Source organism: Lissotriton vulgaris, chromosome 5, assembly GCF_964263255.1.
Source record: "Lissotriton vulgaris chromosome 5, aLisVul1.2, whole genome shotgun sequence".
In the NCBI taxonomy this organism is placed as follows: Eukaryota; Metazoa; Chordata; class Amphibia; order Caudata; family Salamandridae; genus Lissotriton; species Lissotriton vulgaris.
Window position 1 is genome coordinate 1,038,933,048 of NC_141693.1, and position 15,761 is coordinate 1,038,948,808.

The 15,761-nt window shown below is 49.0% G+C and overlaps 1 protein-coding gene across 2 annotated transcripts in view; it reads right to left on the bottom strand.

The window, feature by feature from the left end:
* The window catches only part of LOC147711957 (lipolysis-stimulated lipoprotein receptor-like), a 264,280-nt gene that overhangs the window by 22,804 nt on the left and 225,715 nt on the right, over positions 1-15,761 (bottom strand). For both annotated transcript variants that reach the window (XM_086922671.1, XM_086922670.1), the window contains one exon: positions 926-1,587. In XM_086922671.1, coding sequence (XP_086778797.1) covers positions 926-1,587 — 662 coding nt within the window. The remainder of the gene's footprint in view (positions 1-925; positions 1,588-15,761) is intronic.

Here is a 15,761-nt window from a genome sequence, read left to right on the forward strand (position 1 = left end):
GAAATTACATTTTTTTTTAAATCTTTAAATGTAAAATTGTTGTTTACTTTACATGAATATATTTGTACCTGTGTCTTTTTATGATATTTATTTATCGAATAAAAGTGTTTTGACTGACTGACTAACACAAGGTAATGGAACACAGCTCACATCTTCCATACTATTCAGAGAACCAAACATATCCATCATTATAACATATTTCCTTAAAATGTTTAGGCGTGAGAAAACTAGACCTCTGAAAGTGCTACTTTTCTTATGGATCAGCAATAGTAGAGACTAAGTGAGGGCCTCCAGAGGAACTTACAAAACAGCTGTCTGTATGAGGACAAATGGTCTGGTAGTGAAACCACAACAAACGTAAGTGCACTTTGGATCCATTCATTTATTTTACTGCTACTCACCTACAAGCTACTCGCCTACAAAGGTCTCCTAGAAGTCTCTTCCTAACATCCTTATATGCACATGTTCAGAAAACTTGTCTATGTTGGCGTTATGCCAGTATCAATACTGCTCTCCAAACACCTCATTTACCTTTCCTTGAGATAGGACCTCAATTTTGTTGGCAATCCTGACAGAGAACCAACTCTATAAACATTAATTGAGCATAAATACTCTACAGGTGCCAATATGATAGGGAAATGTCAAAGTAAAAAGTAGGCAGTCAAATCAAATCACTAACCAATTTAAAAACATCTCCACAAATATCCATGCATCTATATGATGCAATAGAACTGAACACACTCTATTAACATGAACTTATTCATTCTGGTTCATAATCATGGATTTCAAAAATGAAATGAACGTGTAGCTTTACTCATGAATTTACAATTGAACGGAGTAAAAATTTCCATTGGTGTTTAAAGTGACTGAATTGAAACCAAAACAACTTTAAAGTCTCAAATGCATATCTGATTAGTAAACGTACCTTTTTTAATTTTTTGTCCTGTTTTCCTCTGGACGAGAGTGATTCAGTTTCGGTATAGGGAGGGGGAGGTGGTGGAAAGTCATCGTCATCATTTCTCCTCATGCCAGAACGTCCCGTTGAGTTGCTAGCTGTTTCAGCACTGTCCCGGATTCCTGCCTTTTGCTGTTTTCTACGCAAGACATCTTCAAGAAAGCGATCGTCATAATCTGGATTGTTACGGGAACGATCCAAATCTCTCAAGTCATCCCTACTCCTACTTCTTCTTCCTCCATAATAATCATTGCGAGAATCAGGAGAATAGTCTCTATGTCTCCGATTGTTATCATAATTATGCTCCTCATCAGAATTTATTCTCCCTCTTTGATGCGGACTCAACTGCTGATCTCGGGGATTATTGTACTGTCGCCTGTCCAGATTATCAAGATTATCCATTGAGTGAGAACGCAGACGCCTTTCATGATTCCCTGGTCCACGGTAGCGATCTTCCTCATAACGATCTTGTCTGAAGGGCGGTGCACGACGGGTGTCACTGCTTAAAAGGCTTTCTTCCTCTATGTCTCTAATCGGTGTCATAGCCTGATCGCGCAGGCGCCCCAGACCATTTCTTAAAATATTCCTTTGATCTTCCTCGTGCAAGGAGCTGATTTCACTCATCGCACATGCTACATATGAAAGCAACAAAAAGCAACATTATTTTCATAAGCAAAGTTCTTTAATAGCGTACAAACATAGCTACTGTATTTAAGGACACCATTCATTAAAGGAATATAATGCTCTATGGAAGTCTCCATAAAACAGATTAATCATATATCAGTGTCAAATTATCTGCTTACACCATTTTAAATAATTTTCCAGTTATAGGGAAGGGACCTAACAGCAGAGAAAAAGCAAACCGTGACATCAGAACAATATAACATAGTACATTGAAGTACAATTTGGCGTTGGTTTAAACCCTTGCAAATTTTCACCAATTTATATGAAACGTTGCAATCATAGGAAAGGGAGACAAAATAAAAATCTAATGGGCCTATCATCATTATGGCACCTAAGTAGGTTAAAAAAAAACAAATCTCAACGTAATGCCATGTGCAGACCGTCTCCCATATTATTTGATGTAAGGAAGTTGGAACCGATGTATTCATGACAAGTAGGTAAGCTTGATCAATGCCTGCAAATACTCATGATAATTAATGCATTTGAATGCAATCAATTGACATAAGGTAACCACAAGCATTTTGAGACACTAGATACCTTTGGTTGCTATTAATAATAATACAATCTCAATTTAATCAAGAACAATAAGGATTTTTATGGCACTATATAAAACAGGCCCTTCATGGAATAATGATATTGATTTATCATTGTATTTGTAAACATTAACCTTTTTTGGAAATCACAAGATTTTGGTGACAGATGTTCAAATAGTTGACAAAATGAAAAGAATCCTACTTTTAACATGAATAGATTGATTGGGCTTAGTCGTTTATATCAAATTTATTTCATAACATCCTTCAACAAATATAAACAAGCATTTGCAATGCAATGGTCTCGGCATCATTAATGGTAGAGCTATTGGCATTGCTCATGACATTTTTTTTTCTTTAAATCACAAATAAATGGCATTGTCATTAACATTGCCAATGCTCTGCGCACTCACTCCTCTGCGCACTCACTCCTCTGCGCACTCACTCCTCTGCGCACTCACTCCTCTGCGCACTCACTCCTCTGCGCACTCACTCCTCTGCGCACTCACTCCTCTGCGCACTCACTCCTCTGCGCACTCACTCCTCTGCGCACTCACTCCTCTGCGCACTCACTCCTCTGCGCACTCACTCCTCTGCGCACTCACTCCTCTGCGCACTCACTCCTCTGCGCACTCACTCCTCTGCGCACTCACTCCTCTGCGCACTCACTCCTCTGCGCACTCACTCCTCTGTGCACTCACTCCTCTGCACTCACTCCTCTGCACTCACTCCTCTGCACTCACTCCTCTGCACTCACTCCTCTGCACTCACTCCTCTGCACTCACTACTCTGCACTCACTACTCTGCACTCACTACTCTGCACTCACTACTCTGCACTCACTACTCTGCACTCACTACTCTGCACTCACTACTCTGCACTCACTACTCTGCACTCACTACTCTGCACTCAGCACTCACTACTCTGCATTCAATAGGTCTCGCAGCATTAAAGTTTGAGTTATTGGCATTGTGTATGACAATGCGTTGCATAATTTTTTTTAGTAAACTTTGAATTGGTGAGCAGTTTGAGTGTGTGCAAGAGTATGCTGTTGCTCACAGCTGTTATTATTCACACAGCTCTAATGATGCACCTCACCACAGGGCTGATGCAGTTATTATTCACAAAGCCCAGGCGGGCCATCACAGCAACATTGGATATCTCTGGAATTGTATTTTACAGACTGACATCATAGCACAGTTATTCGAAGAGGAAACGAGCAGCGCACAGCTGGCGAACGCATCCCCTCAGCCGGAGCAAGCCATCAAAACACAGATGTCTCGACTTGAGAGAGAGAGAGAAAGTCGGGGTTCAAGGGGGCGCTTGGTCCCGTGGACTCTGGTCTGACCTGGGCTGGGCACCAGCAGCACGTGTGCACTGTGCAACAGGAGAGGCACAGTAGTACAACCGGCAGTGCTTAATTTGTAAATGAAAGAGTGCCGGTGCCCGAAGCTCCTGCTGAGAAGTCCAACAGACGCCATTAACTAAAAATACGAACTACAAGCTGCCTGTGGAATCAACTGGAATTTACTCCATGGCAGTTTGATAGCCAGCGCTCTCTAACGAAGGGCGTCTAGAAGAAGGGGAAGGTGGCGCGCGCTGCTTATTTTGGTTAGAGTCCAAAACCACTGTTCTGAGAGTAACAACGCCCAACGTAATCTTTGCCAAACCGGTCACTGTATTTGCAGGTGTAGCCAAACTGCTTTTGCTAGATTCATACTGGGCAATAAAGGTGGGCCCTATACCCATGGCCCCTTGCCTAAGCCTGGACTTTCTATCGGAGAAAAGTTCCATCAGGGTGCTTTCAGCACGGATGTATTCTAAAGGCATTGCCGACAATAAAAAATAAAACCGCAGACAGGAAAAAAACTGAACTCCCGAGGACCTCTTGATACTGAAGGGCCTCCGTGCAACATGCCGACTCTTTCTCACATCAGCGAAAGCACTAACCATCACCATCAATGAAGCCACAAACAGAAGCAGAAAGCTGTTCAAGAAAATCAAGCACTACATCTGCCACCTGCTAAACTGACCCATTCCTCACTCCACAGAACGTTGCAACGTTATCAAGCTCTTCTTCGGTTAAAAAGATTCAGAATATCAGACAATACCAAGCTGATTCATCTCACACCCACCTTTCCTGTATATTGCTGCTATGTTCAGCCTTCAAAGCCATATCTTTCACCAATCTGGCTGACAATTATTTTTAATGATTTTCGAAAACCTGTATTTAAATCGTTGGCAATGATTACAAACAATATGTTGATCAGTGTCATCTGCGACAAAGCACTTACATCATACATATTTTACAGTTTATACCATGACACTCGAACAGGGTAGGTAAATGAAGAAGGAAAAAATGTGGGTTCACAAAGGGAGGTTCACCATTTCCCCCCCATATTGGCGCGCCCTACGATCTCCATCCCAGTGCATATCCAATATACAAATAGTGTCTTTCCTGTTGGCCTGGTGTTGGGGCAGCAAGGGTCAGGGGTAATTTGCAAGGCGAGCTATGTAAACGGGTCACATTATTAGGGTGGGGCCCTGCATTTTGTTAGTCAGGCCCCCCTGAGGGGGTCTCTGATAGTCGGAGATAGGTGTTAAAAGGTTTCCAGATATCATAGGGACACGATCTCAGTGACAGCAGCTCCCAAATGTTAGTCAGTTGCTAATGGCAGTATGCAGTGTCTTTAAGCCAGTCTCGGATTTGTGGAGCCTGGGGGAATTCCCAATTCATTGAGTCTCTGCGTTTTGCGAACAGCAGCATTAGTGCGATCAGTTTACGAACACCACGATCCACTTCTGCTACATAGCTCAGCAGCGGGACAGGTTTAGTGTTGTGTCTATTATTATCTCGCTAGTGTTAAATATTTCTCCCCAGTAGTCCGTGATGACCGGGCATTGCCAAACCAGGTGTAGGAAATCCACCAATGGAGAATGGCAACGTGCGCAGTGAGAGTCTGCAGCTAGCCCCATACAATACGTTTGAACGGGTGTTCTGTAAATGTGATGCAGAAAATAACAAGGTTTACTCAGGGAGGGGGAGCTGTGCACGAAAACATGCTACTTGACCCGTGAGGCTTCCTGGAGGGTTGTCTCTTCCTGTCCCACTTTGCCCCGTGTTTATTTCCTCTGCGGGGCTGTGGAGGAAGCACAAAGCACGCCCCCTTCTGCGTGACCCTCCTATGATGGGCTGGCTGAGAATGAAAGTCTTACCATTGTTCGCTACGGCGCGCGCACTCCTGAAAACGAAAGCTATGGTGGGGGCGGGACTTCCGCCTTGTGCGCGAAGCCTGCACCCACGAGTGCCTGGCCCGAGGAGCAGTGGTTGAGGCTGCAGATCTCCGGAGTGGCGGTAAGTGCCCTTACTTGTAGGGGGGGTAGGGGGGGTAGAGGGGGGGGTGCGCTTGTGTGTGTATATGTATGTGTGCGATGGGGGGCCTTGGTGCACGTGTGTGTGTGCTTGTGCGCGCGCGTGTATGTGTGTGTGTGTGTGTGTGTGTCCGGGGGTGTGTGTCTATGTATGTGCGTGCGTGGGCGCTGGGGGAATTGTCAGAAGAGGTGCGGCGTAGAGTGTGAGGCGAGGTGGGGGAGGGGTGGGTGCAGTATCGTGGGCAAAGGAGAGAACGGACGAGGCACTGGGAGGCATGCGAAGGGGGGGCGAGAGTGCCGGGATAGTGGGCAATTGAGGAACATCAGCGATGTGAAGAGTGGGGTGGCATAGCGAGCGCTGAGCAGGGCTGCTGCGGAAGGGACATGAAAATGGTTGATCACCGGAGTAGCAACGGCATAAGGGGCCCGTTGCTGGAGAGTTTTTAAGAGGTGCGCATCTGTCGGCGGGGGCGGGGGGCGGGCGGCTCCCGTATTGGTGGGGATGTGTGTGTCTGTGGGCATGCGTGTGTGTATGCGTGTATGCGCAGGCGTGTTTGAAGCTTCTCAGGAGACAGTGGCTGAGCGCGCGGCCCGCGGCAATCGGCTCAACAGGAAATGCGCGCGGCCGGGACTGTCTCCTGGGAAGCATAGTCGCTGACAAAAGATCTCGGCGGAGACGCGCTTCCGCGCGTTGACGCCGAGACCTAAAAATTAGAGATAACAAGTTTTGCAAAATAGATTTTGATAAGGGCTTATAAATGTAAAATAAAACAAACCAAAACTTTCATATCAACAGTTACTATTCTTAGGTAGTAACATAAGACAATGTGTGAAAGGAAATTGCAAAACACCAAAAGGAATGTGGATCATGCTTCTGCTAATTTGCCAATGAATTGAGAGTTAGTATTGTAATTGTAGGTTTTGTTTTTAAACCTATAACCCTGAAGAAGCTAAAACGATTTTGCAGACGTGCTGGATGACAAATGTTTAAAATCTATTTGTTAAAAGTAGGTCATTTCTTATGCCTATAGCCACCATTCGATAACCCCCTGCCCCATACATAGCAGCAGGAATGGTCTTTGCACAATACACCTTTTTTATAGGCTCATTTGATTTAATCATAAATTTTTTATGAAACTGAAAATTGCTACCATACTTCTCTCCATTACGGATGTATGTCATTACATCGCATACTAATACCACGCGTGCCATTACAACGCGGGTACTACTACGTGATGTCAATGACTACGACATGCCATTACCACGAGTATGCCTAAAGCTATACTCGTAGTTAAAATTTGCAACGTAAGTGACAACCCTACACGTACAAAATACACTACTCCCAACCCTACACTAACACTAAAGAACGAACCCTAAAACACTACCACACTACCTACACTACTCCCACCCTACCCTAAAACACTACTACAATACAACACTACTCCCACCCCTACACTACCCTAAACCACTACTACACTACCCACACTACTCCCACACCTACACTACCCGGTTCAAAATGCGGACGCGGGATTACGAGGGAACACGCTAACAGTGACAAGGACAGCCGGCCGCTAAACTGGCCTGTTGGATGCCATTTTTGCATTTGGGGTGAAAACTGCCTAATGACCTAACCTCCAGGCTTATACGGAGGATTGTGGGCCGTCCTTTTTGGCAACAGGATTTTGTTAATCTTTAAACGTGGGACATTGCTGCATTTGCTTGCCTATTTAGGATTACGGAGAAACAAGGTATTACTCGACTTGGACTCATGTGTGCTCGATCTGATATACGTATAGTGACTTTTCGAATCCAATGTGAGATAATTAAGCCCAGACGAATTTCCATTAGGAACGAAACCTGTTGGCTGAGGTCTGATTTTTATACGGATAAAGGAGGGAGTAGTTTCTGTCCTGCAACTCCAGTTCTGTCGTAGGGGTATCTCTGTTATAGTCATAATCTAGTGAATAGTCCCGCCCATGTGCGCGGACCCCAGAGCAATCAAAAATAATCTCTTAAGCTGTCAAAACATGCAGACCTGCATAGACACTTGAGAGAATTTAAAGACAGATAATGCAGCCTATATCCACAGGCTACACTGTCCAATACTTAAACTAGAAATTCCACCAAAAACCACAATAGCACAGCCTGTCCAGGGTTTTCCACAGAGAAAACCTTGCCTTTAACAGCAAAACCCTCTGGAATGATAGAGAGGAAGGAGTGGACAGACAAGCCCCATAGGCTGCCATTATGTGGCTCAAAACAGGATACTGTTCCTTTAAGAGAACTTTCCAGAAGCCTCACAGTATCCCAGAATGCAGTGCAGGTCCCTTTCACCTTCAGTTCTTTTTGAAGGCGTAACACGCCAGACCTGTAGCATTCCTTACATGAATATCTCTCTCCACCGGGGAGGAGGGCGGGCGCTTATGACTATAACAGAGATACCCCTACTACAGAACTGGAGTTACAGGACAGAAACTACTCCTTCTGTAGTAGGGGGATCTCTGTGTATAGTCATAATCTAGTGAATAGAATGGCAAGCCCATCCCCACACCAAAGCGGCGGTGGAGAACCGAGAAATAACACCACTACTGTGCGAACCAATTTCGCAGCGAAGCCTGCCCAACCTGAGCATCTGCCCTGGTATCAGTGTCCAGACAGTAATGCTTAGCCATGGTATGGACCGACTTCCAAGTGGCGGCCTTGCAGATTTCTGCAATCGGAACATTAAGTAGCAAAGCAGTCGTGGCAGATTTGCCCCTGGTGGAATGAGCCTTCGGTTTACCTCCTAAGGTCGTATTAGTCTTTTGGTAACACAATTGTATACAAGACACAATCCGCCTAGAGATGGACTGTTTTGAGGTAGCAAGACCGGTCCAGACTGATCCATAATTGACAAACAATTGATCTGAACCACGAATATCTCTGGTTTTAGCCAGATAAAATTCCAACACCCTCCTAACATCCAGGGAATGTAGGGACCTTTCCGCTGGAGATGCAGGATTCTGAACAAACGTAGGCAAAGTTATTGTCTGGTTGACATGAAAATCAGAAATAACCTTAGGAAGAAATTTAGGGTGAGTATGCGTAACAACCTTAGCAGCATGAAATACAGTATAAGGTACTTGGCAACACAACGCCTGAACATCACTCCCCCTGCGGGCCGATGTGATGGCCACGAGGAACGCCGCCTTCCAGGACAGATGCTGCAACGAAGCCCTATGAATAGGTTCAAAAGGCTCCTTCATCAATCTGGACAGCACCACATTCAATTCCCATGAAGGCGAAGGAAGCCAGACAGGAGGGAATGCTTTCTTCCAGCCTTCCAAAAAATCTTTGATCACAGGGATCTGGAAGAAGGAAGTCTGAAGGGCATTTCCTGTAGGCAGTCAGCGCAGCAAGATGAACCTTAATGGATTGGACATTAAGGCCCGACTGTGCCAGGTGTAGAAGATACGGAAGGATGACATCTTCCTTACACGTCGTCAGGTCATGGACCTTGGACTTGCACCAGATGCAAAAACCTCTTCCACTTGTAAGCATAAGAAGTCCTAGTGGAAGGATGCTTAGCCTCCTTCAGTATGTCCATACAAACTTCTGGTAGATTCAAATGGCCATATTACACTATCTCAGGAGCCATGCAGCCAAACTCAAAGACGAGAGGTTGGGGTGCAACATCTGCCCCCTGAACTTTGAGAGAAGGTCCGGCCTGCAAGGCCGTCGTATGAGAGGACGGAGAGACCGGTGAAGCAGGTCCGTGAACCACCACTGTCTGGGCCATTCCGGGGCAATCAGTATCATCCGCGCCCTGGACTGGGACAGCTTGATGAACACCGCCGGAATCAAGGGAAAGGGTGGAAAAGCGTACAGAAAGCTGTTCGACCAGTTAATCCAGAACGCATTCCCCAGCATCCCCACAGGCAGTACCTGGAGGCGAAGTCTCGGCATTTGCCGAAGACTTCTCCTAGTACTTAGTCGTTTATGACCCATTCGTGGTTGTCCTGAATCAGTCTGCTCTGCACGTCTGCCTGAACATTCTGCACACCTGGCAGATGGGTAGCCGTTAGAGTCAGTCCTCTGGATAAAAACCAGCGCCAGATCGCCCGCGCCTCCTGCGACAGAGTGCGCGATCTCGAACGCCCCTGCTTGTTGAGGTAATACATTGTGGTCATATTGTCCGTCTGTACAAGCAGAGAGTAGGTCTGGAAGGACGGAAGAAACGCCTTCAGTGCCAAGTGGACAGCTCTGAGTTCCCGGAAAATGATGTGATACGTGGACTCCATCGGGGACCACGTTCCTCGTATCTGCAAGTCTCCGGAAAGCGCCCCCCAGCTGTGGGGAGACGCATCCGTCACGACAGTCTGTGTGGATATGTCCTTGTGAAAGGGAACCCCTCTTAGGAGATTCTCCGCTGAACACTACCACTTCAGAGACTGAAGAGCACGCAGAGACAGTCGTATCTTGTCGCCCAAAGATCCTTTCCTCTAATCCCACTGATCCTCCACACACTCCTGCAAAGGTCTCATGAGCAGCCGTGCGTGTGGCGTGAGGAATATACAAGAGGCCATCAACCCCAGTAGAGAAGACACAGTCTTCACTGTCGTAGATGGGGCGGTCACAAGAGCCTGAGCCTTCCTATGGAGAGATAATCGACTCTCCTCCGAAGGAGACACGCTTGCTGACAGCGTATTGACGGAGGCTCCCAAGTACTGTATGCACTGGACCGGAATGGGGACAGACTTGGACATGTTGATGTGCAACCCCAGCTCGTTCAAGAGAACGCACGTCCTCTGGAAGTGTGCCTGAGCTTCCGAGAAGGAGGAGGCCTTGATCAACCAATCGTCCAGGTACGGTTAGAGAAACCACCTCGTTTTTTCCTCAGGCGTGCAGCTACCACTGCCATGCACTTCGAGAATGGTCTGGGCGCAGACTTCAGCCCGACTGGCAGTACTGTGTACTGATAATGATGGGCGCCGACTTGGAATCGCAGGAACTTCCTGTGTGCAATGAGCACATGGGAGTATGCATCCTGTAGATCTATGGCACCAAGCCAATCTCCCTGTTGCAGCGGAGTATAAACCTGATGCAACGACAGCATGCAAAATTTCTCTTCTGCGAATCCACTTGTTTGCTTGTCGCAAATCCAGAATGGGCCTGAACTCGTTCTTGTCCTTCTTGCGAACCGGAAAGAACCGGGAGTACAGACCTCTCCCCCTTTGAGACAGAGGTACGTCCTCTATCGCCCTTGTCCTAAACAGGATAACGGCTTCTGATTAGAGCTCGCGCAGCTGAAACCCCGAGCCGACCGGAGGAAGTGCTGGAGGAGGGCCGATGAACCGAAGACTGACTTAGACCCAGCCGACCTTCGTTCGCCGAGGAGCAACAAGCTCTCCCGCGTATGCGCACAATATACTTGTAAAGCATTAAATGGCGGCCCGGGACCACCGGTAAATCCTGGGAGGAAAAACGCCGATAGAAAGGGCAGAAGGCCTCAGGCCGTTCTCCATGCCCCAAACCTACAGCGGTCCAAAAGTCTCCGATTCAGACTTCATGCGAGCCACTCACTACTCTCATGGCAGCCCAAGGGTTGCCCAAAGAACGGGAGAGTAGAATAACACTGCTGAGCCGCAGGCTGCAGAGACGTCGGGCGAATAAAAGTATGACAACGTAGGACAAACCCACAATACCTGGGGGTCGGCAGGAGAGAAAAAACTCCGCTCCGACACCGATGCCTAGATCCGAAACTATCAGGCCCATTAGACCACCTCTTGTAAGGCTTCCCTCCTGTCTCTCGGCAGAGGAACCACAAATCGGTGAAGAAAACACCCCCACAGAGGGATCTCACAACAACGGTCCAACAACAGCGGGCCACAGCGAGAGGTCTACATGCCGCCACCCCTGCGACCAAGTCAGGAGCACGGTCGGAGCCAGAACCTCCCGTCAGGCGTTAGTGGACGAAAAGTAAGTCCCGCCAACCAGGAAAGAGTCGGAGAGAGACTCCCCGTACTCATGGAAGACGCATCCCTGGCATCAAGGCACGGAGGTTCGCAGACTGAGGGGCCAAAGGCCCCTGGGGTGGTGGGCGGAAGAAGGAACCGAGAGGATTCTGAAACATCCCCGTTGGTCTCACCAGTAGTGGTTGAGCAGGATGCGACCTAGCAGACGCGCAGGTATGCAAGTGCTCAAAACTAAGCAAAAGGACAAACGTCCCTCGCTTACACGTGGTGAGTAACCACAAACTCCCCATCAGAAGGGTTCCTCGACGCTGATCAACTGCTCTGCGTCGTGAGTGGGCGGTGCCGGGAACACAAAGTCCCCTCCTACGAAGGGAGGCTCACCAAGGAGCGAGGCCTGGAACAAGATCCAGGCGTCAAGAGCCGGCAGTACTCTGCGGCTGTAACCCATGACGTCGACCTCACTACGACGTCACCATCACTAAGACAGTGACTGTTTCTACTACAACCAACACTCAGACGTCAAAATGGCACTACGGTGTCAAACACAGAGACGCCGAGCCATCCCTAACGGTGACGTCCGGACCAAACGGAAGAGAGCAGAGACCAATGCCCCAAAAGGAGCCTCACCGCCCCCCATGACGTCGAGGCCCCTCCATGGACGTCGAGGCCCCCCCATGGACGTCGAGGCGCTCCATGGACGTCGACGTCGAGGCGCTCCATGGACGTCGACGTCGAGGCGCTCCATGGGCGTCGAGGCGCTCCCATGGGCGTCGAGGCGCTCCATGGGCGTCGAGGCGCTCCATGGGCGTCGAGGCGCTCCATGGGCGTCGAGGCGCTCCATGGGCGTCGAGGCGCTCCATGGGCGTCGAGGCGCTCCATGGGCGTCGAGGCGCTCCATGGGCGTCGAGGCGCTCCATGGACGTCGAGGCGCTCCATGGACGTCGAGGCGCTCCATGGACGTCGAGGCGCTCCATGGACGTCGAGGCGCTCCATGGACGTCGAGGCGCTCCATGGACGGGCTCCATGGACGTCGACGCGCTCCATGGACGTCGACGCGCTCCATGGACGTCGACGCACTCCATGGACGTCGACGCACTCCATGGACGTCGACGCACTCCATGGACGTCGACGCACTCCATGGACGTCGACGCACTCCATGGACGTCGAGGCACTCCATGGACGTCGAGGCACTCCATGGACGTCGAGGCACTCCATGGACGTCGAGGCACTCCATGGACGTCGAGGCACTCCATGGACGTCGAGGCACTCCATGGACGTCGAGGCACTCCATGGACGTCGAGGCACTCCATGGACGTCGAGGCACTCCATGGACGTCGAGGCACTCCATGGACGTCGAGGCACTCCATGGACGTCGAGGCACTCCATGGACGTCGAGGCACTCCATGGACGTCGAGGCACTCCATGGACGTCGAGGCACTCCATGGACGTCGAGGCACTCCATGGACGTCGAGGCACTCCATGGACGTCGAGGCACTCCATGGACGTCGAGGCACTCCATGGACGTCGAGGCACTCCATGGACGTCGAGGCACTCCATGGACGTCGAGGCACTCCATGGACGTCGAGGCACTCCATGGACGTCGACGCACTCCATGGACGTCGACGCACTCCATGGACGTCGACGTCGAGGCACTCCATGGACGTCGACGTCGAGGCACTCCATGGACGTCGACGTCGAGGCACTCCATGGACGTCGACGTCGAGGCACTCCATGGACGTCGACGTCGAGGCACTCCATGGACGTCGACGTCGAGGCACTCCATGGACGTCGACGTCGAGGCACTCCATGGACGTCGACGTCGAGGCACTCCATGGACGTAGACGTCGAGGCACTCCATGGACGTAGACGTCGAGGCACTCCATGGACGTCGACGTCGAGGCACTCCATGGACGTCGACGTCGAGGCACTCCATGGACGTCGACGTCGAGGCACTCCATGGACGTCGACGTCGAGGCACTCCATGGACGTCGACGTCGAGGCACTCCATGGACGTCGACGTCGAGGCACTCCATGGACGTCGACGTCGAGGCACTCCATGGACGTCGACGTCGAGGCACTCCATGGACGTCGACGTCGAGGCACTCCATGGACGTCGACGTCGAGGCACTCCATGGACGTCGACGTCGAGGCACTCCATGGACGTCGACGTCGAGGCACTCCATGGACGTCGACGTCGAGGCACTCCATGGACGTCGACGTCGAGGCACTCCATGGACGTCGACGTCGAGGCACTCCATGGACGTCGAGGCACTCCATGGACGTCGACGTCGAGGCACTCCATGACGTCGAGGCACTCCATGACGTCGAGGCACTCCATGACGTCGACGTCGAGGCACTCCATGACGTCGAGGCACTCCATGACGTCGACGTCGAGGCACTCCATGACGGCCTCGACGCAGACTGGAACCGCGTCATAGCTCAGACGTGCCCTTACTGGGGATAACCCCAGAGATTACAGCATGGGACTCGGTAGAGGACCTACCCTCACCTCACCCGGAGGCTGAAGATGCCTTCAAACTCCTCTGTTTGAAACCTGGAAGCCGAAGCCCCCTAGAAAAGAAGGTACAGAGAAGACAGGTGTCAAAGACACAGGCAAGCACAGAGTACAAACCCTGTGAGCTTCAGCTTTGGCCTTCAGTTCAGCTGCAGACAAAGCACTTGTCCGACTAGAAATAGTCTAAAGACAAGAAGACTGCAGAAATTCTGCCAAAAAAACACAGCAGAATGCAGATAAAGGCCAAAGACGTCGAGTGAAGCTACAAAAATATCACAAAAATTGTATAGAAAAAACTCAAAAAAGAAGAGCTAATGCTTCAGGGTCCTGCTAGCAGGAGCCGGAAAAAAAAACTGAAGATGAAAGGGACCTGCACTGCATTCTGGGATACTGTGAGGCTTCTGGAAAGTTCTCTTAAAGGCACAGTATCCTGTTTTGAGCCACATAATGGCAGCCTATGGGGCTTGTCTGTCCACTCCTTCCTCTCTATCATTCCAGAGGGTTTTGCTGTTAAAGGCAAGATTTTCACTGTGGAAAACCCTGGACAGGCTGTGCTATTGTGGTTTTTGGTGGAATTTCTAGTTGAAGTATTTGACAGTGTAGCCTGTGGATATAGGCTGCATTATCTGTTTTTAAATTCTCTCTTAAGTGTCTATGCAGGTCTGCATGTTTTGACAGCTTAGGAGATTATTTTTGATTGCTCCGCGCACATGGGCGGGACTATTCACTAGATTATGACTATACACAGAGATCCCCTACTACAGAATAAAGGATTTTTGGGGATATATTTGAAGCTTCTTGACTTTATTCTGGTGCACCGTCCACCCCCTTATGAACTTGTTTATCTGGTCCTCAGTGGAGTGAACGTGCGGCGAGCTCCAGACGAATTTGCACAGACAAAGAACTTATTCATTTTTTCGAAAGTGAGGTGCTGAACAATGGTCAACAGCTATATAGTTTTATCCTGTACCCAGCCGGGCAAGGAATTTATTCATTTGATATATTAAGAATTTATGAATTACAGTTTCACAGTAACCATATACATGTGAAGTAGGGCACAAGCCTGTACCGTACTGGAAAGTTGGAGGAGGAGGATAAAGAAGAAAGAAAGTTTACATCAGGCAAGAAGTAGTGAGCAAAACTGGGTACTGCTATACATTAGAATTGCCAGTACTCCCCAGAGTAATCCATACATGCAGTAGTATTCACAGATTTATCTGTATGTTTACTGAACCAAGTCGACGGCGTTTCGATCCCTAGCTCAAATTATAATGGGATTATCATCAGGACTTATTAAATTTTTGCCTGGCACTTTGTTATGTACGCCTGTAATGGAAAACAGGGAAAGACAAAAAAGCAAAGACGAAATTATATTTACATTTCTGCGGCGAGAAATTGAGGTCAACTTTAGTCACATTCGATACCTACATTTTCCGGAATCGCAGTGCGGTGAAGGTGCCAGCCAGTGCTCCATATTTAGAAGATCGTGCAATTGTGCGTAATACGTGCCTATTGGAAGAATGCTTGTTGTAACAGGGCTGATTTGGGAAAGAATTGGTGAAGTGATGAGAACGGTTGTGAAAGACTAGCTCCTCCAAGCAGACGCCTGTGTATTTAACCGAGGAGGTTGGGTGTTGCCTGGGTAACCGAATACCGGTGTGGAGACGGCTATAAACTGACTAGTATCATGGAATGGGTAAATTGATATCGTACCCACTGTGCAGGAAAGCTGCTGTGCTGCACGTGGAATGGT